Source organism: Alternaria hordeiaustralica (genome assembly GCF_023758085.1).
Source record: "Alternaria hordeiaustralica strain BMP 2776 chromosome Unknown scaffold_24, whole genome shotgun sequence".
Taxonomy (NCBI): domain Eukaryota; kingdom Fungi; phylum Ascomycota; class Dothideomycetes; order Pleosporales; family Pleosporaceae; genus Alternaria; species Alternaria hordeiaustralica.
Window position 1 is genome coordinate 253,387 of NW_026056796.1, and position 25,830 is coordinate 279,216.

Below are 25,830 nucleotides of genomic sequence, written 5' to 3' on the forward strand. Positions count from 1 at the left end.
CGAAAAGCAGATGAAGTGTACGATGATAGTGGGGTTCACCGGCGTCATGGGTAGCGGCTTTCAGCACTCAGAGGCATGTATCACAAGAGCAGTGTATGGTGGGCAGGGCATATCAGACCAATTCAAGAGTCATGTCAGATTTTTCGGCAGTGGTGCCTTTTCAGCGGGTGGAATAGTCCGACCACTAGAATCCGTTTCCGCGATGTTGACAAGCCTGGGTGCAAGATTTCCAGCCTCATACCTAATAGGCCCTCTTGCGCTTCCTTGATCACCACGACTACTTCCAGCAGAATAGCCCGCGTTTTCCCAGCCCCTTGCTTCCTCAGTTGTCCGATGGCGTTCTCGTTCTCGATCATGACGTAGCATCGACGCTCCTTCGTCTTCGAACTCTTCGTCAAGCAACTCTCCATCAGCAGTATCATAATCCGGTGGCGCTATCCATTCCCGTGGTACAACGCATGGTAGAGCGACGCCGATGCTAGCGGCACGGTTCAGATAGCTTGGAGCTGGGCGACCCGTGAGCCTCTCGCAGAGGTAGGACGTGAAGTGGTTGCAGTTCTTCGTGAGGAGGTTGTACGATGTTCCTTGGAACTCGTGTGAGGCCTGTAACATGTTAGCTAGTTTCCCGAACACAAATGTCCTGACATACCTCTTGTATGATAGCCTCTAGTTCTTCTTCAGGTCGGAAAGAGAAGCCATGTAAGATCGCCTGCTTGAACGTGCCACCCGGGGGTTCTTGCCCAGGCTTTGTCCAGTACACGCCTGTCAAGTCTCGCCGGTCATGTCCGCCATATGCATATTCCCTGTCGCCAATAACAACACCTGTGTGAAGGAGCGAGCTGCCGATTGCCCAGAGTACGGTTGCGACCTTGCCGGGCGGTAACAGGTCATATACGTGTATGGAGACTTCGGTTCTCTGCAGCGACAGCGTGGTCCTATGTTGGCTGGAACTTTTGCGCGACGGTTTGGGACGGGTAGAGGATGACATTGTCTATGGTTGTAGTAATGTATGTACAATCGAGTGTGGTATGTATTGGGGTAGGTCTCTACGTCGGTACCGAATAAGAAGGGTGGGGTATCATGGACGCTGTTAAGGGACGATGAGTGGTACGAGGTAGTGGTACAATGACGGCAGGGCGGAGGTCAGTGAACGGGGCCAGCCCTGGGAGTAATATGCGGAGGGACAGGTGTGGGGGAGAGGATGGAGATGGAGGTCGCTGTAGCCATGACCGCCGGTTTGGCGCTCTCGAGAGCTGGAGACGCGGCTTCGGCGCTTGCTGCTTCGAGCAAGCGCTGCACGGACACCGCCCTAGCCACATAAACTTAAGAAAATTCGATTGGACTCGCTGCACCGTCAATTAACCCAGGAAACGCAGGAGAGCGGCTGCTAGGTAGCTCTCCCACCCCTCTATTTCATCACGCCCCCCACCAGGCCTCTTACCTTTTCTTTCTCTTCTCTGATACCCACTTTTTACAACCCGGCAGCAAGCACTGCCTGCTTTTTCCCAGCCTCTTTGCACTCTTCATCTTCCCCCACCAAATTTTTCCTTTCCTTCACTGCAGCTCGCACCTACGCGTCCGCGCCCAAGAAGAAAAAGATGCCTCCCAAGAAGCAAGTCAAGGAGGAGAAGCTCCCGCTCGGCAGGCCGGGAAACAACCTGAAGACTGGTATCGTGAGTGAGAGCCCTCCCTAGCTTGTCTTGTCGCGTTCTCACATTAACAGTGATTGCCAGGTTGGCCTAGCGAACGTCGGCAAGTCGACGCTCTTCCAAGCCATCACCAAGTGCTCTCTTGGTAACCCCGCCAACTTCCCATATGCCACCATCGACCCAGAAGAGTCGCGCGTCATTGTCCCAGATGAGCGCTTCGACTGGCTAGTGGAGCACTACAAGCCCAAGTCGGTCGTACCTGCCCACTTGACCATCTACGATATCGCTGGTCTCACGCGCGGTGCTTCCACTGGTGCTGGTCTCGGTAACGCCTTCTTGTCGCACATCCGCGCCGTCGATGCCATCTTCCAGGTCGTCCGATGCTTCGACGATGCCGAGATCATCCACGTTGAGGGTGATGTCGACCCCATACGTGACTTGGACATCATCGCCGAGGAGCTGCGCCTGAAGGACATTGAGTTCACCGAGAAGGCACACGCTGCGCTTGTCAAGGAGACAAGGAGAGGCGGTCAGAGTCTGGAGATGAAGAAGCTCAAGGAGGAGCAAGCCACAGTTGAGAAGGTCCTCGAGATGCTCAAGGACGGCAAGGATGTCCGGAAGGGCAACTGGTCGCCCAAGGAGGTATGTACATCTCACTTTCTTTCCCTGCACACCCTGTTACAAGATGACAAAGAGCGATTGCTCTATAATCCCAGCTCTCTGATGGCCCATTAACGCTGGGCTATTCTGAAGTGAAGTCCTTCTCTGATTAACAACACCCCAACCTCGTTACCTACATGGCATACCTTTCGCAAGCTCGTACTAACAGTTTGCTAGGTCGAGCACATCAACCCTCTCTTCCTCCTCTCCGCCAAGCCCGTCGTCACTCTTGTCAACCTGAGCGAGAAAGACTACATCCGCCAGAAGAACAAGCATCTCCCCAAGATCGCCGAATGGGTCAAGACCAACGCCCCGGGTGACCCAATCATCCCCATCTCCGTACAGCTCGAGGAGCGCATCGCCGTCATGTCTGACGAGGAGGCCGCCGAAGAGCTCAAGAACCTTGGTACCAAGTCGGCGCTGCCCAAGGCCATCCAGGTCATGCGCAAGGCCCTCCAACTTGGTAGTTTCTTCACAACCGGTACCGACGAAGTCCGACAATGGACAATAAGGACTGGCACCAAGGCGCCACAAGCTGCTGGTGTCATTCACGGTGACTTCGAGAAGACCTTCATCCAGGCAATCGTGTACAACTACGCGACACTGAGGGAAGAGGGTGATGAAGCCACTTGCAAGGCAAAGGGCAAGATCATGACCAAGGGCAAGGACTACGTTGTCGAGGATGGTGATATCCTCCTCATCAAGGCTGGTGCCGCGAAGGCATAGACAGCTTGACGAGTCTTGGTTATGTGTGTATGTGTTTATGATCTACATGCGCGTCTTGTGATGAGCTATATGAAAAGCAGCTAGACTGCCCTGAATGAATGAGAATAAACATGACCACGAACAAATCAACTCTTCCCCATGCTGTGATATGTGACTACTCTTCATTCTAACATGTTACGCAAAGCTGGAAGACTATTCAGTAGAAGCCTTCACTCAGCTCCTTCCTACCCCTCTGCCAGTCTACCTACTTCGCCTTTCCCTTCGTCTCGACAAGCATCCAGCTATTCCCGCAAACACAGTGCTTACTCAAGCCCAGCAAGTACTGAGAATGCGCAGGCGTATACCCCGGCAACCCTGGCACAACATCCTCCATACAAGCACCACACCTCGTACACTGCTTGAGTAAATTCTTCTTCCTCCTGCCCTCTCCATTCGCCCCCGCACTCTGAATACTATCACTCCTGCTGCGATTCCCTCCACCCGTCGCCGACCCCACAGGATGCGTCCACGTGCCTGTGCCCCGAATAATCATCTTCTGACACACATCCACCACATGCGTATCGTGCCAATACCTTGCGCGCTTTGAGTCCGTGAAGCCTAACCATGTGGTATCGAAGAACATGAGTCTACCCATGTCGAGCTTATCCGCGAGACAAACTTGCTGCGTCGTGCTTTTCCAGAGGTAATCCGTTACAAGGCGTTTCGCCACTGGAAAGAGGATATCTGGGATTTTTCCGAGGAGAAGCTCGCGCTCAATGCTGTTGCGTTGCATGTCGGTTAGATTGCGCTGCTTGTATGTGCCGCGGACGTGGCTCTGCGTCTCGCTGAGCAGCTGTTCGTAGTAGCGGTAATCAAACGGGAGTTCAGTTATAGCAGCATAAAGAGGAGCGTATAGTTTCTTCGCTTCAGGTGTTTGCGGCGGTGCATTGGGGTTCCCGGCTGCGGAATTGGGCAGCGTGACGTAGGCTGCCGCGCTGCGCGAGAGCCACGCAATAGGTTGGAACCAGAGTTTCATCATGGCGCGGGGGAAGGCGGACAGGATGAGGAGGAGCGCGGGTTTGTTGAGCTCACGGATTTTGGCCTCAAGGACGGGACGCGTGAGGTCTGCTGGGGGTATGTCGGATAGGGCGCGGCCGAGGGCGAAGAGATCATCTAGGATGTAGGCCATGAAGTGCATTGTCCATCTGCAGGTTCCGATCATTTGGGGGACGGCTTCGGGTCGGAGGTTGCTCTTCGATGGGTCGCCGTGGAGGCGGACGATGGTGGTCAGGGTTTGCGTGACAAATCTGATGTTGATGAGTTGCCAGGCCATCTTGCTGCTCAGAGAACGGTCGATGTTGCCTTGGAGGCCGAGGATGTTCATGGCCGAGAGCGTCTTTACGAAGAAGGGGCTGCGGCCGAGGAGAAGGAAGTGATTGCTTGATGTGTCGTCCACGCCACAGTCGATGTTGACTTGGAGCCCTTCGAAGAGTAGATTGATGAAGTCGTGTTTACGCTTATCGCTGAGGGAGCTGACAAGAGCGAAGATGTCGTCGCTGGAGTAGTATTGGTTTGCTGCAGACGAAGACTGTAAGATGAGTGCTGCGAGAGCGGCGGCATGGCGAGGATCATCATCGTCTGATGAGAGGGTGCCGTGGGAGTACTCCATAGAGCGCAGCTTTGGGCTACCATCCAGTTGCATACATACCGCCAAGCAGTGGTTGGGTGATAGGGCGACGTGTAGCGAGGGTTCGGCGTGCTGGAAGACGAAACCAGCTTGTAATAGCGAGTTCACAGTGTCAGTATTTCCATCTGGCATGACTATCTCCATGGTCGATCGCTTCCTGAACTCGATAGCCCCATCGCTGTACGTGAATGCCAGAAGCATGCTGTACCATATCGGGTAGAACCCTAATACGACAGCATGCAATGAGAAGTCAGGCTGTCTCTTTAGAAGGAACGTGTTCTGTGCAGATACCGAGCTTACGCTCTTCTTCTTTGATGTCACCTGATCGAGGCTGGAATGGAGCTGACTGTGTTGCTCTTGATGCACCTGCCATTTGACGATGATGCTGTACCGCGTTTCTTGCGGGTTCAGATCATACGAGATCGGATTCGGTGGCTTGCAAAATATGGCTTGAATGGTGGGCACCGAGCCGTCATCCTGCTCGGGCGTAACGGGAAGGAAGTTGAGATGTGTTAGTTGAGCGGCAGCCGCATCTCTTGATGCTGTGCCGTCGCCCAGGTCGTCATTCGCAAGCTCAACGGGGTTGCAATCATCTTCCAAAGCGATCAATGAGACTTGGATGGTTGGCTTCTCGAATGGACCGGCGTTCTGGCTACGCTTGTCGGTTGGTACATTCCAGATTGTCTCAATGCGATATAGATGCAACCGCCTCTTGACGTCGTAGGCAGCCAGTAGGAGGGTGTTATCTAGAAGATGTTAGTTTAATAGCATCAAAGCGTACAGAAGACCGTACCATTGTTCGACGTAAAGGCTGCGTGTGTGAAGGACTCCTTCGTTGAGATCATAGGCCCTAATTGAGCGGAGACTTCTTGCCAACTGTTGTCAATCTGCTGGAAGCGAAGCTTGAGCTCGCCATGTCTCTTCAGATATATGAAGCATGCTTTGCCTTCTACAGGATGGTGCGCATTGTTGAACATGTGCTGTTTGATATTCCACTTCCATTTGCCTTTTTCTTGCGAAGCCGACCAAGCAATGAGATTCTAGATGAAAATTAGAAACAGGATTACGAATATCCGAAAGACCTTACCTTTTGCGCGTATGGTAGGATCGCAAGCCAATGCATGCCTACCACGCCATCTACTTCGGACTCTGGATGAGCTACTTCCGCTCTGGTGAAATGCATGCGGTCCAACGCCATGGCGCATGAGAAGACCATCACCCGGCCCGCTTCGTCCATGACAGCGAGATCGTTACCTAGGTGACTCCATGAGAGATGGGTCAAACGAAAGATCTCGCGGCCCTGTGGAAAATCGAGAGGGACGTTCTTTCCGAGATCCCATTTGCCAGATTCAGGATCTCGCGAAAAGATCTTCAGGTGGACAGAGTAGCCATCTGGACTTATGTACGCAACACAGCCATTCTTGGACCATGATATCTTCCTATTACCTGTTAGTGAAGCTGGCAGATTTGCCCAAGACTCACTTACTGGCAACAGCCGCTAGACGCTAGCTCGTCGATGCGCCCATCGAGCCCTTTCACTGGCGGTGTCGTGTTGATAGACTGTATGTTGACATGTTCTGAGTCTCCGAAGAGATCATCCACATCCATGTTATAACTTGCGCCGTCCATTGTGGTGAGATAGCTGCGCTCGGCGACAGGTCGGCTGAGAGGTGAGATCAGTCGAGAAATCAAGAGGTGGGAAACAACCCCGCCAAGAAAGTCGCACGAGACAAACACGAACAGATGACGAGCGAATCGTCGGGTATCACAGAGAATACAAGGAAATGAGGCACGAAATTCAAGACAGAGACGGACGTGGAGAGGGTCGAGGGTTGATGAGGCTGCGCCCCGGTTGTCTGGGATCAGTTGCGGCAGTAAGCGATGCAGCTAACGATGACTAGCGCGGTTCCATCTGGTGTGCTGTTCGTGAGAGCTTCGCGCACAATCGTCATCCCGGGCAGTCATCCTTCTCTGAATGCTGATGAAGGTTATCGCAAGAGCTCAAAGTATGGTGCAATAAGCTCAGGATGCTTATGCGACCCCGGAATTGCGACGGTCAAATAAGCGCATTGCGCCGATCTCTATGAACCTGGGAGGGGTTGCATGCGCTGTGGCTGTCACGAAGAACATGGCATCGTGCCGTCCAGTTGGAAGCATGACGAACGAAGACTTGCTTCAGAGCTCGCTGTCGTACCCTATGTGCGCGGCTTAACATGCTTCTTCCACGCCTACTACTTTAATGATGCTGTCGTTCAGATAGTGCCATGTTCGGCGCAGCACAGACATGCCGCAAACGTAAACAGGTCGAGTGTTTAGGTTCTGTTCTTGGCAGACCTACCCGGCGCCCATGGTTGTCCAGGTCAACCAGCGTTCGCCCGTCATCGCATCCACCGCCAACCTCTGCACCCTTCCCTCCCCCCTTCACCACCGCCCACAAACGCGTCTATTCCAGACGCGCGCCTGCCTGCCCTTTCTTTATCGCACCTTCACGAAGCGTCACAATGATCTAGCGTACCTTCCCGATCTGACGGTTCTCGAAGGGGACCAAAACGGCAGCAGCGGCAGCACGGCAGCGACGACCGACAGCCCCCAACCTACGCCCTCCGCACAATCACGATCTCCACACACTCTCCGTACGCGGCATATCTCGAACAAATACCCAGAAATTAATGCGGAATTCCACCGTCTTGTTCAAGCTACAAAGAATCTAGTGGTACTAGACGCGCCGGGTCCCTGAAAGCCGTCAGGCGCCTTGCGTTCGACATTGAACCTCCCTCGCGACACACGGCTGTCACTGCCTGTTGCTGTCCACCCCACAATCCCTACGGCGCTCCTTCACCATGGCTTACAACGCGCTAAACAACGAGCCCAGCTCGCCCTTGACCGAGATTTCGGATTCAGATCTCTCTATTCTTTCTCGGTCGCCCACTCCACCAACTGAGCTTAACAAATCCTTCGCTCAACGTCGCGCATACATGTCCCCATCCTCCTCGCGACGCTCCTCCGCCAAGACGTCACCCGCGCCCGAAGACATGCCTTCTCCCCCATCCAGCAACGACGACAACCCGCGTCCAGTAAAGAGGAGGAAGACGGCAGAGCCCAAGGAGCGCACGGCAGAATACCTTGACCTCTCGAGGTCCGACGTCGAACAAGACGAGCTACCACAGCTGCAGCGCTTGCTGAGCGTTTTGCACAAGAAGCGCAAGATTGTGGTTATAGCAGGTGCAGGCATTTCGGTTTCGGCTGGCATTCCCGATTTCCGATCAGCTACTGGCCTCTTCAACACGCTCAAAAAGGAGCACAAGCTCAAGTCCTCTGGCAAGGACCTCTTCGACGCGTCTGTTTACCAGGATGACACGTCCACGTCGACATTCCACGACATGGTGCGCACGCTGTCCCAGCACACGAAATCTGCGCAGCCCACCGCCTTCCACCATCTTCTCGCAACCCTAGCCCAAGAAGGGCGCCTCATGCGGCTCTACACCCAGAACGTCGACGGCATAGATACTTCACTACCCCCTCTGAGCACAACGGTGCCTTTGCCGAAGAAAGGACCGTGGCCCAAGACTGTCCAAGTACACGGTGGTCTGGATTACATGGTGTGCTCCAAGTGTCAGAAGGTGGAGCCTTTCGACGCCGAGCAGTTCAACGGGCCTAGCCCACCACCCTGCCCAAGCTGTGTGGAAAACGACGAGATCCGCCAAGTCGCAGACAAGCGCAGCCACGGCATTGGCCGCCTGCGTCCTCGTATGGTCCTCTACAACGAACATAATCCTGATGATGAGTCGATCGGCTCTTGTGCATCCTATGACATGCGCATGAGGCCAGATGCTGTCATCGTGGCTGGCACCACGTTGAAGGTCCCCGGTGTGCGGCGCATCGCCCGCGAGATGTGCAACATCGTTCGCGACCGGAAGGATGGAGTCACGGTCTGGCTAAACAACGACCCGGAGCCGATGGGTAAAGATCTCGAGGACAAGTGGGACCTGGTAGTCAAAGGTCCTTGCGATGAAGTCGCGCGCCATGCCAACATGCGACGATGGGACGATCCCATGGACTATAAGACAGTCACAGAAGAGGATCTCAACAAAGTCAGGGAGAAGCAAAGAGCAGAGGTCATTATCGGAACTCCTCGAAAACCTGGTGTCCTACGCAATGCAGGCCAGCTCACACCTGGACAAAGCCCCCGCATATTACCACTATCGTTTAACAAAGCTGAACCAGACACACCATCCAAGAAAGGCACAAAGAGGAAGGCAGACGCGAAGGCAGACGGGCAGATGGATCTGTTCGGCAAGCCCGCAACCAAAGCACCCGCAAAGAAGCCGAAAGCACAGCCAAAGAAGGCAACAGCAGCGAGCAAGAGCAAGGCGGGCAAGAAGGAGCCTAAGAAAGAGGCTCCCGCTATCAACAATGTCTTCAAGGCTACCAAGGGCGGCGCCAAACCTACAAGCAAGCCTCTGGCCAAAGCATCCGATCCGGCCCTTACCATTATCGAGTCAAAGTTCAACGAGCAGACTCGGCTCAATCCGAAAGAGAATGCCAGTGACACGATTCACATCGAGAAGCGACGGATTCCATCGACCCCTAGGAAGCCAGCAAGACTAACCAAGATAAAGTCAGACTTTGTGTTCCAGCCTGTTTCGAGTGCAGATAGCCGCAACAACCACTCACCGAAGCGACCACCAATTGAAAGCTTCACACCTACAAAGGACCGTACACCCAGTGCTCAAATTCAGGAGGAGATGGCATACGCGCATGCGACGTCGTCTACGAGCGATTCTCGTCCTTCATCCTCGGGCAGCGCACAGCGGCACATCATCGAGAGCCCAACCGGCCCGGTGCCCAAAAACATGAATCACCTTCTGTGCTAGCGAAGTGCATTTCTCGGCGTTGGCGGGCTTTCTTTTCCAGACAGACGCCGTATCTATCTGCGCGGTGCATTGCATGAGAGGCGTTTGCGGTTTCACAAGTGTACAGTTGAGGTGTCAGTTGTACCATTACTTTTCTCATTGTTGGACATGCATATCTTACCTTTTGGCTGCATGATACCCAGATGAACTCCTGGTAGAGGCAGATCGGACGCTTTGGCGTCCTTATTCAGTGTAGTGTAGTAGTTCCGATGATAAGTGAAGGCTTAGGCCTCTGTTGATATTCGTGACAAATGCGAGATATTTACTGCTATGAGGTGTTGAGACAAGGTGTTGATTCTGCGCTCTGTGACTTGAACGAACTCCCGGCGTATGACTGCAACTTTCTTCTCTACAACTGCAAATAATCTTCTGTGCCCTAGAATTGCGCCTCCCTTGCGCGCCTTCTTAAGACTGGCGCCTTGGCGCTTGATTCGGCCTGTGCACGTTGGCTGACGAGCATTTCTCAACCTTTCATTGTTCAAGCATCTGCACCCTGGCGAGACAAAGGTTTACCCTTTGTTCGAGACGTTATCGTTCCGCAGTCATCAGTCCTGCAACAAGCCCATTCAATTGGAATAGCTTCGGTCGGCACCTCAAGCTTATCAACATCTCTACGCGCTGACGTGTCTTGAGAGATCTCAAATCTTACCCTTGCAGGACATTGCAGTAACAAAGAACCAAGACTATCGGTCATGGCTTCACCACTAACCGTACGAAATTTGACGCCTACCACCCTCTCGATCCAGCGTGTTGAGCGATTTGAGGATCCAAATACGCTCCAGTCCAAAGCAAGCGGGTACTTCCTCGGTGCCCAAAGCACCCCATCCGCGGCACCCACTTCACCTGAACTCAGCAGCCATGCACAAAGCTTCAATGATCAAGATCTTGAAACTGTCCTGCAGCCGTTCGAGTCGTATACTTTGACATTTGCAAACTCGAAGCAGTCCAACGCATATACACTATCAAATCCAACCCTACGTCTCACCATCCAGACATCCAATGGTGAACGCCATCGCATTGATACGCACCCGTCATATACTCAAAAGTCAACCCAGTCGTTCACCCCACTGTCCGCAGATTTTTCAACAACCTACAAAGCTCTCTTTCACCCATCGAAACCAGTTCCCCATCTCTCGATCCATGTCAACCACCTTCCAAACTACTCTTCATGGATGGGCTCATTACCAGATGATCTACCTCTATCAGCTATAAGCATCCCCGGATCGCACAACGCACATACGCACTATCGAGCCCTCCCATCTGTTCGATGTCAGGTCCACGATGTGAAGGCGCAGCTAGAAAATGGGATCAGGTTTCTGGATATACGTGTACAGCCAACACACGCGACGGATGCATCAAAGAAAGACCTTTACCTAGTCCACGGCGCATTCCCTGTGAGTCTGACAGGACCGAAGTACCTTGAGCCTATCCTAAGGACATGCTATGACTTCCTCTTAGCAAACCCCAGCGAGACGGTATTGGTGAGTCTGAAGCGAGAAGGTGTGGGAAGCGCGACGGACGAACATCTTGCCCGCATCCTAGAGGAGCACTACATCACCCCCAATGCGCGCCATTGGTACACGGAGAACGCGATACCGTACTTGGGAGCTGTAAGGAGTAAGCTGGTTCTGGTACGGCGGTACAATGTAGCCCGGACTGTGGCTTCATCTTCGAGTTCAGATTGCAAGAATGGCGGACTAGACGCAACAGCCTGGCCGCACAACGCAACCCACGCCGTCTTCCCGTCGCACTCTTCCGCGCCGACATTCTGTCTTCAAGACTTCTGCGAGGTTCTAATACCGGATATCATACCGACGAAGATTCAGCATTGCAACGACCATCTCGTGCGTTCCGCCGCTGCGGTTCACCCCATCCCTGGTATAACAACCGATGTCACGAACCCGGTACCACCAGGTCCTCTATACCTGAACTTTCTCTCTGGTAGTAATTTCTGGAAGAAATCTTGCTGGCCTGGAGCGATCGCCAAGATTGTCAATAGGGGCATGGAGGAGTGGCTTTGTGAGGGGCATCACTTGGAAGCTCCAAACACGACGCCTCGCCACCCGGAGGTCGCAGATGAGAACGCTGAGGGTATAGTGAGGAGGGCGAAAAGCGGTGATGGAAGTACGGGTGTTGTTGTGATGGATAATGTGGGAGAAAATGGGGATTGGGGGTTGGTCAAGCTGATCGTGGGGATGAACATGGGAGTGTTGGCGAAGATGAAAGCGATGGGGGAGAGTTGATGAAAGACCGATTCGATACAATGTCACAAACTTGTACACTTGATGTCCAAGATCTTGTTCGGACTTGTACCCCACCTGTTGGCTCGTGAGTGCCATGTGCGAGTGATGAACGGGGAGCGTCTGTGCATCTCCGAGATGCCGACGGAACATTTTGGCGATGCGCATCATGCATTTGGCATACCATAGCCCACGACGTGCGTACCATGCATTGCTCGGCCTCAGCAAATACGGCTGTCAACAAGACAATTCGACGATAGCCGCTCTTCAGCGCCAATCCTGAGTGCGACAATTGTGGTGGGCCGGCGCATCTAACAATGTCCCTCCTCCGACCAACATGCGCATCGCTCGCGCGGCGACTCTGCACTGCACAACCGTTATCAGAGCCAACCCTCAAGTCGCCTTTATTAGCCCTCATACAGCGACATCGATCCTCGCGACCGCAATGTCGTGCCTTCGTCTCCACGCCCCGCTATCGAGCAAGAGTTATAGACACCCCGCAGAACCCGAGCATCCCCCAATCACGCAAGCGCACAGTCAGGATAGGTCCTCTACCCGAAGGGCCAGTCAATGAACCAACGATACATCGGATATTTGGGCGAAAGCTATCGGGCCACGATGGTAATAATGTTCTGCGGATATTACACCACCGGCGGACAGCAGGCTCGCTTGCCGACTACGGTGTTGACAATCTGGGGAAACAATACACACACGTGAGCAGAGACACAGCATTGAAGGGCTTGGAGTGGTTGCGAGAGAAATACCCAATAGATGAGGCGCGTGCGGCGGAGGAATGGGCAGAGAAGGAGGCAAACCGTATAGCCTACGAGCTGTGGCTGGCCGACCCAGAAACCGAGTCCAAATACAAAGACCCCGCCCGCGCTTTCCGAGAACAAATGGAGAAGGAAGAGGCAGAGAGGATACAACAAGAAGAGGACAATCGGAAGATTGGCATACTGCATGCAGGCAAGAGTCAGTTTGAGCTGAACATCGAGGAAAAGAGGAGACAACGATTAGAGGAGATTACACGGAAAGCAGAAGAGAAGGAGCAACAGGAGAGGGAGATGGAGGAGAAACTGGCAACTGGAGAGTACGTGCGTACACCAACTGGTACGCAGCTCATGAAGCCCGGTCAAACAGCCTACGTCGACGTCTTCGGCCGCGAACAAGTCAGTCGACGGAAAGAGGAAATGGAGAAATACAGCAAGGCTGCTCAAATAACGGATGCGAAGACAGAAGAAGAGTTACTCGCACAAACAACGCTTGTAAGCACCATCTCCCCTCTCTTCTCAAATCGACACGATCACTAACACCATCCCAGGCGCAACGTCTCTACCCCATGTCCGCCTTCGTCTTCCTCACAGTCCTAATCTGCTACGGTTTCGCCCACTACTACCTCCCGCCCTCACCCTCCTACCGCCTCCTCCCCGACCTCAGCCCCACAACCGCCACCATCGGCGCGCTGCTGGCCATAAACGTCGGTATAGCAGTAGCATGGCGCGTGATGCCCCTCTGGCCCATCCTAACCCGCTACTTCATGCACGTCCCCGGCTACCCACGCGCCGTCCAAAGCGTGCTCAACGTCTTCAGCCACGTGCAGTACGAGCATCTCCTCGCCAACATGATGATGCTATGTCTCGTCGGTCCCGCGTGCTGCGATCTCGTTGGCCGCGGCACCTTTATGGGCACATACATCTCCGCTGGTGCCGTGGGTACATTGTTCTCCCTCTACTGGGCTAATCTCGGCCGCGGAAACATTACTGCTCACTCCGTCGGTGCTTCCGCAGCTATCTGGGGTATCTCCGTCCTCTACTGCCTCCTCACCGATCAAGAGAAGCTGAAAATCCCTTTTGTAAAAGAGCAGGAGGTGGCGTTTTGGCCTAAGATGCTGTTGGGTGCTTTCATCGTGCTTGAGATATTCCAATCATTCAAGAAGGGTACGTCGACTGCGGACCATGCTAGTCATTATGGTGGCATGTTTGTTGGGTTTGTGACGGCGGGGTATATGCATGCGAATGGGTGGAAGGATAGGCCGCGATTTGTGGATAGAGAGGGTGGCGTTGTTGAGAAGGGGGTTCAGGAGAGGGCGGGCGTGGATGGGAAGACGGTGGATGTTGGGGCGGTTGTTAAGGACGTTAAGGAGAGTTTGACGGGCGGTGGGAAGTAGGGGTTTGGAATGTGTGTGAACGGAATGTGAGTGTGGTATGTATCATTATACCTGTAAAAAAGAACTTGACACGACACGACACAACCAACGTTCAACCGTTAATTCCACGCCAGAGAACATGTAAACGGGTGAGTGCAGTAAGGGAGGCCATCTCTATACTCCCTCTCAGTTCCTACTCCTTTCGCACTCCCAGTCCAATCGGTCAGTTTCCGCTCATGCTCAGCTAGAATCACACAAGATAGCAGCGACACTACTCATTCGAAAAACAAGAGTTTTAAATTCTTTCCCAACACTGTATACAAGATAGCAGAAACAGCCCCCTCTAACCCTCTCAAACAGCAGGGAAAACATAAACACCCTCCTGCAACGCCACCTGCACACTCGGCACCGGCTTAACATACTTCCCCACGCTCTTCACCGCATCGTCCAACAACATCGCCACCAAATTCCCAAACACAACACTCCCCTCCGCATTCAAATGCGTGTTATCATCCGCCTTGAGATTATACGTATGCGCCTTCTCCGCCCCAATCGCATTCAAATACGCCGTACTCGCCGCATTCAAATCGATAATGTCAGCGCCGCTCTTACTCGCCGCTTCTTTCGTCGCAGCCACTACATCCGCGAGATTGAGTTTAATCTTCCCGTCGGCATCGTAGTTACGTCTGCTTAGGGATGTAACGAGGATGGGTGTTGCGCCTACATCCCGTACTTCTTTCACATACGCAATCAGATTGTTTGTGAGATCTGCGGCGCTGATGTTCTTATCGGGCTTCTGGTCGTTGTGCCCGAATTGGATGGTAACGTATGGCGTATATCTGCTTGAGACGCTTTTTGCGGAGGATAGCACGGTTGCCCAGTCGCCGCCTTGCCGGAAAGACACGGTTGTTGCGCCGTTGTGGCCGTAGTTTGTGCCTGAAGCACCGTTTTGGAGCGTTGTGGTTAGGAAGCCGGTGCCCCAGCCGCCGCCGCCCGCGGATTGTACGGCCGTTGTTGAGTCGCCGGCGAGGAGGAAGTAGGGTGGTTTTTGGGCGCTGGGTTTGGGTTTGGGCTTGGAAGAGGGAAGGGCGGATGCGGTGGCGAGGAGGGTGAGGTAGGAGAGGGTTGTTGGGAGATGCATGTTGATGCTGTTCGGCTGGGTTGCTGTGGGATGATTTGGATGGGATATCGAATCTCGAGCTGACAGTCTGCCCGCCGGTTTAGATGAAGGATGCTTATTACTTATATAGCCATGAATTAATCTCCTCCATCCCTACGGTGCTCACCTTCTAGATGACAGTCAATCGGAATTTTACCCCATAATTTCCTTTTCGGGGCCGATGGTCGCTGGGGTAGAGTAGATGGTCTGGGGTAGCTTGCAATGCTCGTGTTGATGCATTTCCACCAATCGGCCCCGGGGAAATCAACGGGAACGTCATCGGTGTTGTTTCGCGGAGGAAATCCGATCCCGAGGAAAACGGGGAAGAATCTTGATAGATGTACGATTCCCATTCGTCCGGCTTTGCGAGGTTGGAATGCGCATGTTTTGTCTATTAATGAAGAGTCGTTGATGGTGGCTGGACTCTTGTTGCGTGGTCGGTCAACTGGTCATGATGAGGCTGGGTTCCTTGCCTGAGGCGGTTCGACTCCGCCGGCCACACAGCCTCCTCTTCTTACTTCAGAGTAAGCGCAGCCTTCTTGTTTCCCCCCAAGAATAAGGTCTCGTAAATTTCACAGCATTTCATTACCCCACTGCCACCTAGGTATCTCGGACCATATCCCTTTTATCGAAGACTCCTGAAGATGCGCCCTTTTGCCATGTTGCTGGACACGCCTCTACGTCTAGCCTCCGAGTTCAGAGGCAAAATAGCGAATCTAGCAAAACTATGCGAGTTTTGCGTACAATGGGATCTTTCAGCCGTGTTTGGCAACCGTTATTATGCCGACGCGTATGGAGTCATCAAAGACTCTTCAAGACCACGGCTCTGGGACGTCCGCTCCCTGGAAACACTCAGACTTGCGAAGACTTGCCCGATGTGTAGTTTCTTCGTGTCTCTACTCATTGTTCGAGGTCAGATAAAAGAAGACGACACCTCGGAATCAGGAAAAGACCTGGTTGTGCAGTTCAACAAGGATGAACTGAGCGATAGTCACGGGGCTGTGTTTCTAAGGGTTATCGATCGACAAGCCACCCAAGGATCATACACCTTTCTTGACCCTCGGCCTGATTATGAAGAAGCGGCTGCTGGTTGCCAATGGATCACTGTGTTGCCAAAGCGATTGACGCCGTATTGTAACTTGAAAGGGTTATCATCATGGGTGAGACAGAGTCTGGAGGATCAGCATCAAGTCCCTCCCGACATGAAGAGCCGCTTCACAACAAAAACTTTGGACACGCTTCGACTGATCGATGTGAAGTCAATGTGCTTAAATTCGAAGCAGTTGCCAACGGAATACGCTGCCCTAAGCTATGTTTGGGGCCCACCCCACCTTACACAACTGAAGTTGCACCAAACGGACGTGGAAGCCATGTCAAAGCGCAATGCATTGAGGATGCGGTGGAATGAGGTACCAACAACGATCAGAGACGCCATGAAAGTTTGTATCGCATGCGGCATCCGATACCTCTGGGTCGACGCTCTCTGCTTGATCCAAGACGCGCCAGATCTTCCACAACATCTGGGCAAGATGACGGAGATTTATGATATAGCTATCATGACTATCGTAGCAGCTTGTGCCGATTCATCGTGGACAGGCCTTAGCGGGGTGTCGATAGCACGCCCTATGTCGCAACACCGCGTGTCCATCGGAAACATAGCTCTCATGGAAGCTTTGCCACCACTGGGAGCTGAGCTGAAGAACGCACGCTGGACTCAGCGTGGCTGGACGTTCCAGGAACAAATATTCTCAAGGCGATGTCTGTTCTTCTTGGAAAATCGAGTGGTCTTTCAATGTAAAGATGGGTGGATTGACGAGAGCATCGACTGCGACTATAGTGGGCGGATTCTCAAACAAGCAATAACTTTGACTCGGATGTCTTTGCCAGCGAGCAGGGATGAGTTTGACTTCCTGTGCTTTGTGGAATGCTTCTGCAGACTTGAGCTTACGTACGATTCCGATACTCTCAAAGCGTGTACGGGCGTTATAGCGTGGCTCGAACAGAAAGGCACCCAATTCTTCTGGGCCACACCTACAGACCGTATACTGGACGGTCTTGACTTTGAGACTAAAGGACTGGAACGACGACCCGGCTATCCTAGCTGGTCCTGGCTAGGCTGGCGGCGACCGCACGCTCAAGATAAAAGTTCCCAAGAGTTCTTTTCCAGCAGAAAGCATGTGGAAATTAAGGACTTGTGCAAGATCAGCATTCTGTCACCAAACAATGATCTAAAGAGGGAGGCAGCGGACTTTGAGACACTGCAGCTGTCGGCGAATGATCTGGATAAGCTCCTCATAATGGAGGCTTCTGTCGCGGAGTTTTCAGAACTGGAAGGAGCATTATTATGTCGCGATGACTTGGAACATTCCGACATTCGGCCACACTTAGTTCACAATGACGACGAGGCAGGCAAGATTGAGCTGGTGGGTCTTACGCAAGAATTCGAGCTCATGATTACTCCAGACCCACTCTATGTGAACTGCTTAATCATTAAGACAGATGTGCGGGGTTTGTCTGAGCGGATCGGCGTGGCACGGGTCGAGCTGTCCAAGTGGCTAACCGCTGAGGCAAATGACCGGGTAGTGTATCTTATCTGAATCTTGAGGGCCGCAAGATTTTGGGCTCCAGAACATTGGCGTAAACACTATGAGGTTTAGCAAGATATCGCTTTTGGGTTGCGCACACTTTGTATGAACTAATTGCGTTCTGAGTGTGACATGAACACCTGAAAGCGACATGCATTTCTCTCAATGGTACAGGAACTTATGGACGTGAGTATGTCAGGCAGGCAGTGCCATAGGGTATCGACGCGGGTCTGCGTCCCGCTCCTGGCGAGGCGGCTCGGTTGGAGTTCTGGGACGGCATTTGGCTCCGCAGGGGTGGGATGTCAGATGCGCTATACCCGATTGAGCGTGCAGAGAACTCCCCGTGTCCCTGACTGGCACGTGGAGAACACGCAGCATTCTGGCGATGCAGCTGCGAAGGAAGGCTCTTGTGGAAGAGAATACGATACATATAGCTCTTACTATTGATTGAGCACATAGTCGCAACATCGCGACTCCACGAGGCGGACCGTTTCGTAGCTTCCGTTGCCGGTCGCGCGTGGGAACGGGCCTGACAGGCACCCCGCGTACCCTTTCCAAGGTTATTTCCACGGGGTTGGCACTACGTCCCGTTCTCATGGCATTGATCTTCATGACTAGCAATGCGCCGCCTTTTCGATTACATGTCAAGTTTTTTTTCCGGCGTATTCCCTCCGATGTTTGACACCCCTGGGGCCGCCATGTGTTGACCCGGCCTTTTGCCACGATCCATCGCTCGAAGGCGCAGGTCCTTAGCCATCCATGAGAACCCACAGTAAGACCGGCAGATGCACATGCGTCCGAATATCGATGGAAGCCAGGGGTCTACATGTACAGACCGTACCACGCATGACGATCTCTTGGCAGCGTTGCGATGAGGGCCTATAAATCGTTCCCAGGAAGGCTTCATGGTTTCTTCCGCACGCCGTCAATCCTTCAGCTTCGCAGCCAGCCGTGATCCGTACGGGTCAGCAAGCAAATTTATCTTTGTGGTAATTCTCGTTTACCTCATACGTAGTCAGACATGCTTTCATTCATCGCTCCTTCGTTCTTTGGCGCTGCGGTGTTAGCAGTGGCATCAGCCCAAACCACATACGACTATGTCATTGTTGGAGGAGGCACCACGGGCTTGGTCGTTGCGAACAGACTAAGCGAAGATCCCAAGAGTGAGTACCGAAAGGTGAAGAGGTGCTTCGAGCAATGAGCTGACAATTGTTTACAGAGGCGGTCCTGGTTATCGAAAACGGCGCTCTCGACAATGGCACCCTATCCAGCATTCCCGGCAACTCGGGCGGCCTCAACCTTGCTGCTATGTACGACATCTACAGCGCACCCGTTCCCAATCTTGGCAACCAAACTTTCCTAGTAACAGTCGGCAACGTCGTCGGCGGCGGGTCCTATGTGAACGGAATGCAGTTTGACAGAGGTGCTGATGCAGACTATGACGCGTGGGGCCAGCTCGGAAACAAAGGATGGGATTGGAAGGGGCTGAAACCATACTTCATGAAGAGCAACGACTTCGATGCGCCTTCGAAGAAGACAACCAAGGCTTTTGGTATCACCTATGATGCCAAGGCTTACGGAAATGGCCCGCTGAAGGTGTCGATACCGGACTACCAATTCCCCGATATGAAGACTATCTATCACTCCTGGGATGATGTCGACATTCCGCACCCACAGGAGGGCTTTGCAGAGCCTGTCGGTCACTACTGGTCACCGAACTCAATCAACAAGGCGACTGATATGCGTAGTACATCGCGCACTGCGTACTACGATCCCATTGTGTCGAGGAAGAACCTGAAACTTTTAACAAACGCTCATGTCGATGAGATTATGTTCTCAAAGAACAGAGTAGGCGCCTTAACCGCCACGGGCGTCAAGTATACTCCAAAAGACACCAACAAGCAAGTCGAAGCCACTGCCGCAAAAGAAGTCATTCTTGCTGCTGGTGGCGTGTTTACACCACACTTGCTCATGTACTCTGGCATTGGCCCAAAGGACGTTCTGAAAGCTGCCGGTGTCACCGTTAAGAAGGTAAGCACGTCAACCTCGAAAAATTTGAACAGGGCTGGAGCCTACATCGACGTTAGGACACCTACTTTGCAGGTTTCCATGTTGATGTAGGCTGCAGACCTGTTCAGAATTCTCCTTGTATGAGGTGTAAGGATGGTGGTGATGATCCTGAGACCTGTGCTGACATTTCCTAGGATCTCCCAGCCGTGGGTTCAAATTTCCAAGACCACATCGCCAACTACATGAACTTTGACCTTCAAAACCTGAATCCAGAGAACATGAACGCCCTCGGCACAGATTCATCCTTCAACCAAACAGCTTACGATCAGTACTTGAAGTCGCGCACCGGCCCATACTCTGTTGGCAAAGCCAACGGTCTCGTCTTCATTGCACTACAACACTTCGATTCCTCGTTCAAGAAGACTGTTGCCAAGATACGATCTCAAGTAGCTTCCAACTTCCTCCCGGGACGCTACGCAAAGGACAAGAAGCTTCTCGCCGGTTTCAAGAAGCAGCGCGACATCCTTGCGAAGCAGTTCTCCGGCACTGACGCCGCTGTAGGCGAACTTGTCATCCAGCCATGGGGTTTCTCTGGTATCGCGAACAACAAGCCCTTCTCACGAGGCACTATCACACTCAACAATACACATCCTGCCGCCTATCCGATTGTCCAATGGAACACGTTCCAGAACCCTGTTGATGCGGATGTTATGGTAGCCCTTACACGATACAACCGCGCACACTGGGCGTCCAAGGAACTTGCGCAATATAACCCTGTGGAGACAGCTCCTGGCCCTCAGTACCAAACCGATGAGGAGATCATCCAGGGCGGTGTTGCCTCGGGCTCACTACAACCCACATTCGCGCATCCCAGTGGTGGGTGCAGTATGATGCCTGAAGAGCTTGGTGGTTGTGTAAGTGATGAATTGCTGGTGTATGGAGTCAAGGGATTGAGTGTTGTGGACGCAAGTATCATTCCGATGATTCCTGCGACGCATCTACAGGCCACTATGTACGCGATTGCGGAGAAGGCGGCGGATATCATCAAGAAGAGGGCCTAGGATAAGAATAGCTGATACGTGACCGAAAATGCATTTACTCATGTCTTACAATGAGCTTTCAAACTACACTCGTCAAGAGACCCGATGTTCGACTCAGGATCGATCGTCTTTAGGGTTTGATAAAGCCCGATTTCGCTTCCGCACAGATAATCTCAACCGCCTTCTCCGCGAAAGCATAGACAGCGGTCAAGATGTTCCCTCGTGGTATAATCGGCAAAACACTAGCGTCGCAAACCCTCACATTCTTCGTTCCGTATACTCTCAGTCGTTCGTCAACAACGCCCCCTAGGTCCTCTCTCATCATCGAGCAAGTGCTAGAAGGATGGTAGTTCGTTGCCGAATTGATAGGAAGGATCCCTTTCGCATCTTCAAGCGACGTCACTGGGTGGGGAAAGCTTCGAGGCAATCGTCTTCCATTTGGTTTTGCCATAGCAGTAAAGACAGGCTTTTGGAAGAGCCTCTCAATGAGACGGAGGTGGCGAGCGAAGATCTCCACGTCAAGAGGATGCGATAGGTAGTTAAACTTGATCTCTGGCTTGAGCGAAGGATCGGAGGAGATATGACAGTTTCCGCGCGAGAATGGATGCGCCAACATGGCAACAATGGTGATGTAGTTGCCATCGACCACAGATGGCGTGTTTGGAGGCATCGATTCGAGGTCTCTGTGACGCTGTGAACGCAGCATGAAGGTCGTGGCTGTTGCTTCGCTAGGGCTCTCGACGGCCTTTTGGATGACGGAGTACTGGGCTTTGAGGCTGGGGTTGCTCTCTGCTTCCACCGAATGCTTGACCATTGCAACCAGTTCCTCCGTCTCTGAGTGAGTTTCTAGTAACTGCAGTGGCGTGAAAGCGAAACTGTACGCTCCTCCTTCAGCCAGTCGACCCGTGCGACTTTTCCCGTACTCTTCTAATGCCGCCCTTTGCACCATAGGGTCTCGTAGTCCGTCGTCACGAGTTGGAGTGTCGTCTCCAGCTTCGATGGACAGACCGCAGTTCAGATGATCCTGCAAGTTCTCGCCGACGCCTGGCAGCTCGTATAAGAGTGGGACATTCGCGGCCGCGAGGACGTCTTTGGATCCAATACCTGATCGTTCCAATAGCGCGGGAGACTCGAATACGCCTGCGCAGAGGATAATCTCTCGACCATCGATCAGATACTCCTCGCCTTCGTGTGTGAAGTGAACGCCCGTGGCATTAAGCTTCCCTTCGGCGGTCAACGCCTCGTCAAAAGCAATCTTGTCGACCTTTATGCCGGTTCTTATTGTCACATTGCCCCGTTTCAAGGCGGGCTCTAGGAATGCTTGGCCTGCGTGGCTTCGCTCGCCTTTTGATGAGTCGATCGCATTGGTGACAGTGACTGCGCCAGCATTGCTCTCGGCAAATCCTGTAGTGCCCGTCGGATGACCTAGCTCCTCAAAGGCTTCCGTCCAGCGAGATTGGAGATAGTCCATGGTACGCGGGTATGATGTCTTTATACCATCGTCAAGTTTGGGTTCGGGGTGTTCTGCCTGCCATCGGCTGTAGCAATCTCCCATGCTCTTTGCACTCCACTCTTCTTTCCCCGGATCTGATAAGAGCTCATTCGCGATACGGTCTTGCCATTCGTGATTAGGGAACACCACACTATGACTATTGATCGCACTGGTTCCCCCCACCAACTTCCCTCTCGGATGCTTCACTCTCCTGTTGTTCAGACCTGGCTCCGGCACGGAAATGTATTGCCAGTCGTACTCAGATGACATCAGTTTTGCCGATAGACCGGGCGTTTGGACTATGGCGTCGTCGCGAACATGTTCCCCGGCTTCCAGAACGAGGATTCGGCGATCGGGTAGCCGCTGCGAGAGACGTGACGCGATCAAGCATGCTGCTGATCCTGCTCCTACCAGAATGAAGTCGAAGGTCTCGGCCTCGGCGGTGTGATCTCTGCCTGGCATTGTTAGAGCAAAGACGGTGGATGTTGAGAGATGGGAAGCGTGAAGCCGCGCATGGCTATACGACCACTCCATAATATGGTTAAGCATTGCGCCCTGACCGAACAGCAGATAAGCACTACAGTATACTAGCAGAGTTAGGTAGGTGTAAATGAACATCAGGAGCCTCATGCGCGCCTGGCGCTTGTGCCATTCGTTCAAGAGGAGCCTAGGCCCCCAGACCCGCTGCTTCAGTAGTAGTACGTGCAAACTACATTAATTTACCCGTCGAATCAGGCCACTATTGGCAGTAAAAAAAGAATGCGTACTGATAGCATGCATCTAGAACTTGAACTACGTGTCTTAGATGTCGTGAGAGGAGGAGTTTGCGGGGTTAACGGTAACGGCGTGAAAATCAGGGTCCACGGCAGCACGTGGGCCGCTGCTTCCACGTGTGGGTGACAGCGGCAGGTGCAAAACTAACCACAACGTACAGCCGTGGTAGAAGATGCAAAAGCCAGACTAGATCCTAGACAGCACCATAGCATCCGCACATCAGTTGGTTGGAATACGTAAAGTACCGCCATATTCAATTGTTGTGTGTGCAGACATGGCCCCAGGGCTGTCACCATTGCCCACAGTCTGATCACGCCTGATGTACCGTGTCTCTGCCCTGCCTTCGAGTATGACGAATGCCCTCGTGCATATTGCTCCACCAAAATTGATGCGCAAGCGATATAGGTTCTGTGGACGACAGTCTATCCACCTAGGTATTATCGGCGGTCTCGGGGATACAGGCTCGAAAGAGGTGCGATACCACTGGCAATGGCAGGGAAACGCTCGAAACGAAGAAGTCGTCTTTGTTGTTGGTGCCGTTGCGTGCTAATGCGTTTGTTGACGAGCGTAGCTAGAGAGCTTGTAGGGGATGGCTGGTACGAGGTTGGACGTCACAGGCTCGACCTAGGCGCATCAGCTCGTCCAGCCAGGTTGGGTGCGCGTTGAAGTCGTGCGGTGCTGGCTCGAGCGAGGCCCACACATTGCGCACGTTGATACTTCACGGTGGAAGTATCTCTTCCCCAAGACAAGCAAAGTGATGTCTTTGGTGATGGGCGTAGGGCGCGTATTGGGTTGAGGAAGCAATTGTCGTGGCAAGGGGAGCTGCCTGGGCGCAGCGCGTTGGAAGCTATTAACGCGTTTGAGCACGGATCACATTAGATATATGTACCAACACCGATCACTGTTCGTCGCGTCCGTCAATTCTCAGACTATTCGCATCGTTCAATCTATGTAACACACAAAGAAACGCATATCGCATTCTATGTACGACCCATGGCGGCTTGATGGTATGCGCTCTTCTTTCTGATCGTCGGCCCATAGCGATAGAAGATCCACGGGATAGGCGCCATAGCCGTGGCGACGAAAGCCAACAGACTAGTTCCCCACGGTACACCCAAGCTCTCATACAACCGTTTCGAGAAGAGCGGAAATGCTGCACCAAAGAGTCGGCACAGAAGTCCATTTGCAGCAAGGGCACTTGCCCCGTATATACCATAGCAATCGGTAAGATACGCAGCAATATCCAGAAAAGCCGTCAGAAGACCGATACCCAGCGGAACCCCAGCCAGAATGGGCACGACAGCCGGTACAGACGCTGTTGCCGTCCATGCGAACCAGAAGAGCCCAATAGGTGTTAGCCATGTGAAAGCTATCTGCAGTGGGAAGCGTGCTTCAGGCTGCGGACCTAGTTTGCGCACAAAATGTGTATGGGCGCGATTTAGCAGAGGTGATAGGATTGTTGGAAGAGCCATTCCCATTGCCAGGCCTGTGTATCCAACGCTCATCTTGGCAGTTGACCAGCCTCTGTATTCCTTATAGACGATGGGATAGGCGACGAGTACGAGACACATGATTCCGTATAGGAATGCCATGTACGTTGACAAGGCCCACACGATGGGCTCGGTGAAGAGCATAACCCATGGACGAACCAGGTTATCGCGCGCGCGTTTCTTCCAGTCAACATTGGAGAGGTTGCCACCAGCTTTGATTTGCTTCGCGCGGACCAGTTGTGGGGCGTACGTTTCTGGGAGGAAGAGGAGGGCGCAGATGTAGGTTATGCCGCCGAGGATCATGGAAGTCCAATAGCCCCTTACGGTATTGTTAGACATTGTTGAGAAGTTTCGTAGGAGAGGGAGTTGCTCACCATTGCCACGAAGCGTACTGCGTAATAGGTCCGCCACAGATGGGGCCGATGACAAAACCTAAGAAACTTGCTGCGGTAAAAAGAGCGAGTGGGACAGCTCGCTCATGTGGAGCCCACATGTCAGTGAGGGAGCCTGCCGTGTTGGTAACTGCAGGATATTAGCACAGTATGGGTGCCATCTCTCTCTATTCGTTCTCGTACCTGTCGGCGCTCCCAAAAGGCCTCCCAAGAAGCGGAAGAACAACAGTGTCTCGATGTTAGGCGCTAACGCGTCTCCGATATTGGATATGACGAAGAGTCCAAACGCGACTCTGAGAATCGGGTTTCTTCCCAGCATTTCAGACAACGGTGCGAAGAAGAGAGGACCAATAGCAAATCCGAGGAGAAAGAACGACACCGCAGACGTGGACGCGAGTACCGAACATCCGTAGAAATCTGCGACTGCCTGGATCGAGGCAGCATGCACACCGGAGTAGTAGCCCATCGTTGCGGACATCAGGATCACGATAATGGACAAGGGCCATTTGCGCAGTGCCGACCAGTTGAGCGGGTTCTCATCGCCGACCAAAGCCTGTGAACTAGCTCTCTCAAGTGCAGTGCTATGAGTCGAGACATACGAGTCCGCTGAAACAGGTAGAGGTGGTTTAGACTCCATGGCGACGAGAGTGAACGAGACGATGTGCGCTGAGCATCTTCGTCACGATTTGGAACGACCAAGTAAAAAGATGCAGCGCAAACGAACCTCAGTGCTGGGGACACGGTGAACATGCGATTTCGCGCACGGACGTCGCACGTCATCGCGATGGGTGCCTATTGTCGCACAACAATAACCAGAACAAAGGAAGAGGCACAGTCATCGCCCAAAGAAGACAGGCGTAGCGTTTACAGCGTGAGGGATAAGGAAGC

At 53.0% G+C, this 25,830-nt stretch overlaps 9 protein-coding genes across 9 annotated transcripts; 4 read left to right on the plus strand and 5 right to left on the minus strand.

The window, feature by feature from the left end:
- Positions 1–129: 129 nt before the first annotated feature.
- On the minus strand, positions 130–988 carry J4E84_008891 (uncharacterized protein; the record flags this gene model as incomplete). The annotated part of the gene is made up of 2 exons (XM_049391458.1): positions 130–603; positions 650–988. The coding sequence occupies 2 exons, from the start codon at positions 986–988 to the stop codon at positions 130–132; spliced, it is 813 nt and encodes a 270-aa protein (XP_049240862.1).
- A 610-nt stretch (positions 989–1,598) lies between these two features.
- OLA1 (Obg-like ATPase) lies at positions 1,599–3,035 on the plus strand (the record flags this gene model as incomplete). Its single annotated transcript, XM_049391459.1, has 3 exons — positions 1,599–1,673; positions 1,734–2,291; positions 2,487–3,035. 3 exons carry the CDS (start codon positions 1,599–1,601, stop codon positions 3,033–3,035), a joined length of 1,182 nt encoding a protein of 393 aa, XP_049240863.1.
- Positions 3,036–3,279: 244 nt separating this feature from the next.
- J4E84_008893 (uncharacterized protein) lies at positions 3,280–6,330 on the minus strand (the record flags this gene model as incomplete). The annotated part of the gene is made up of 4 exons (XM_049391460.1): positions 3,280–5,447; positions 5,495–5,741; positions 5,789–6,140; positions 6,188–6,330. The coding sequence occupies 4 exons, from the start codon at positions 6,328–6,330 to the stop codon at positions 3,280–3,282; spliced, it is 2,910 nt and encodes a 969-aa protein (XP_049240864.1).
- Positions 6,331–7,541: 1,211 nt separating this feature from the next.
- J4E84_008894 (uncharacterized protein) lies at positions 7,542–9,575 on the plus strand (the record flags this gene model as incomplete). Its single annotated transcript, XM_049391461.1, has 1 exon — positions 7,542–9,575. The coding sequence occupies one exon, from the start codon at positions 7,542–7,544 to the stop codon at positions 9,573–9,575; it is 2,034 nt and encodes a 677-aa protein (XP_049240865.1).
- A 2,596-nt stretch (positions 9,576–12,171) lies between these two features.
- Positions 12,172–14,021, plus strand: J4E84_008895 (uncharacterized protein; the record flags this gene model as incomplete). Its single annotated transcript, XM_049391462.1, has 2 exons — positions 12,172–13,119; positions 13,176–14,021. The coding sequence occupies 2 exons, from the start codon at positions 12,172–12,174 to the stop codon at positions 14,019–14,021; spliced, it is 1,794 nt and encodes a 597-aa protein (XP_049240866.1).
- Positions 14,022–14,352: 331 nt separating this feature from the next.
- Positions 14,353–15,141, minus strand: J4E84_008896 (uncharacterized protein; the record flags this gene model as incomplete). The annotated part of the gene is made up of 1 exon (XM_049391463.1): positions 14,353–15,141. The coding sequence occupies one exon, from the start codon at positions 15,139–15,141 to the stop codon at positions 14,353–14,355; it is 789 nt and encodes a 262-aa protein (XP_049240867.1).
- Positions 15,142–18,765: 3,624 nt separating this feature from the next.
- On the plus strand, positions 18,766–20,815 carry J4E84_008897 (uncharacterized protein; the record flags this gene model as incomplete). The annotated part of the gene is made up of 3 exons (XM_049391464.1): positions 18,766–18,907; positions 18,964–19,775; positions 19,949–20,815. 3 exons carry the CDS (start codon positions 18,766–18,768, stop codon positions 20,813–20,815), a joined length of 1,821 nt encoding a protein of 606 aa, XP_049240868.1.
- A 109-nt stretch (positions 20,816–20,924) lies between these two features.
- On the minus strand, positions 20,925–22,748 carry J4E84_008898 (uncharacterized protein; the record flags this gene model as incomplete). Its single annotated transcript, XM_049391465.1, has 1 exon — positions 20,925–22,748. One exon carries the CDS (start codon positions 22,746–22,748, stop codon positions 20,925–20,927), a length of 1,824 nt encoding a protein of 607 aa, XP_049240869.1.
- A 1,292-nt stretch (positions 22,749–24,040) lies between these two features.
- J4E84_008899 (uncharacterized protein) lies at positions 24,041–25,579 on the minus strand (the record flags this gene model as incomplete). Its single annotated transcript, XM_049391466.1, has 3 exons — positions 24,041–24,869; positions 25,042–25,072; positions 25,126–25,579. The coding sequence occupies 3 exons, from the start codon at positions 25,577–25,579 to the stop codon at positions 24,041–24,043; spliced, it is 1,314 nt and encodes a 437-aa protein (XP_049240870.1).
- Between the last annotated feature and the right edge of the window lie 251 nt (positions 25,580–25,830).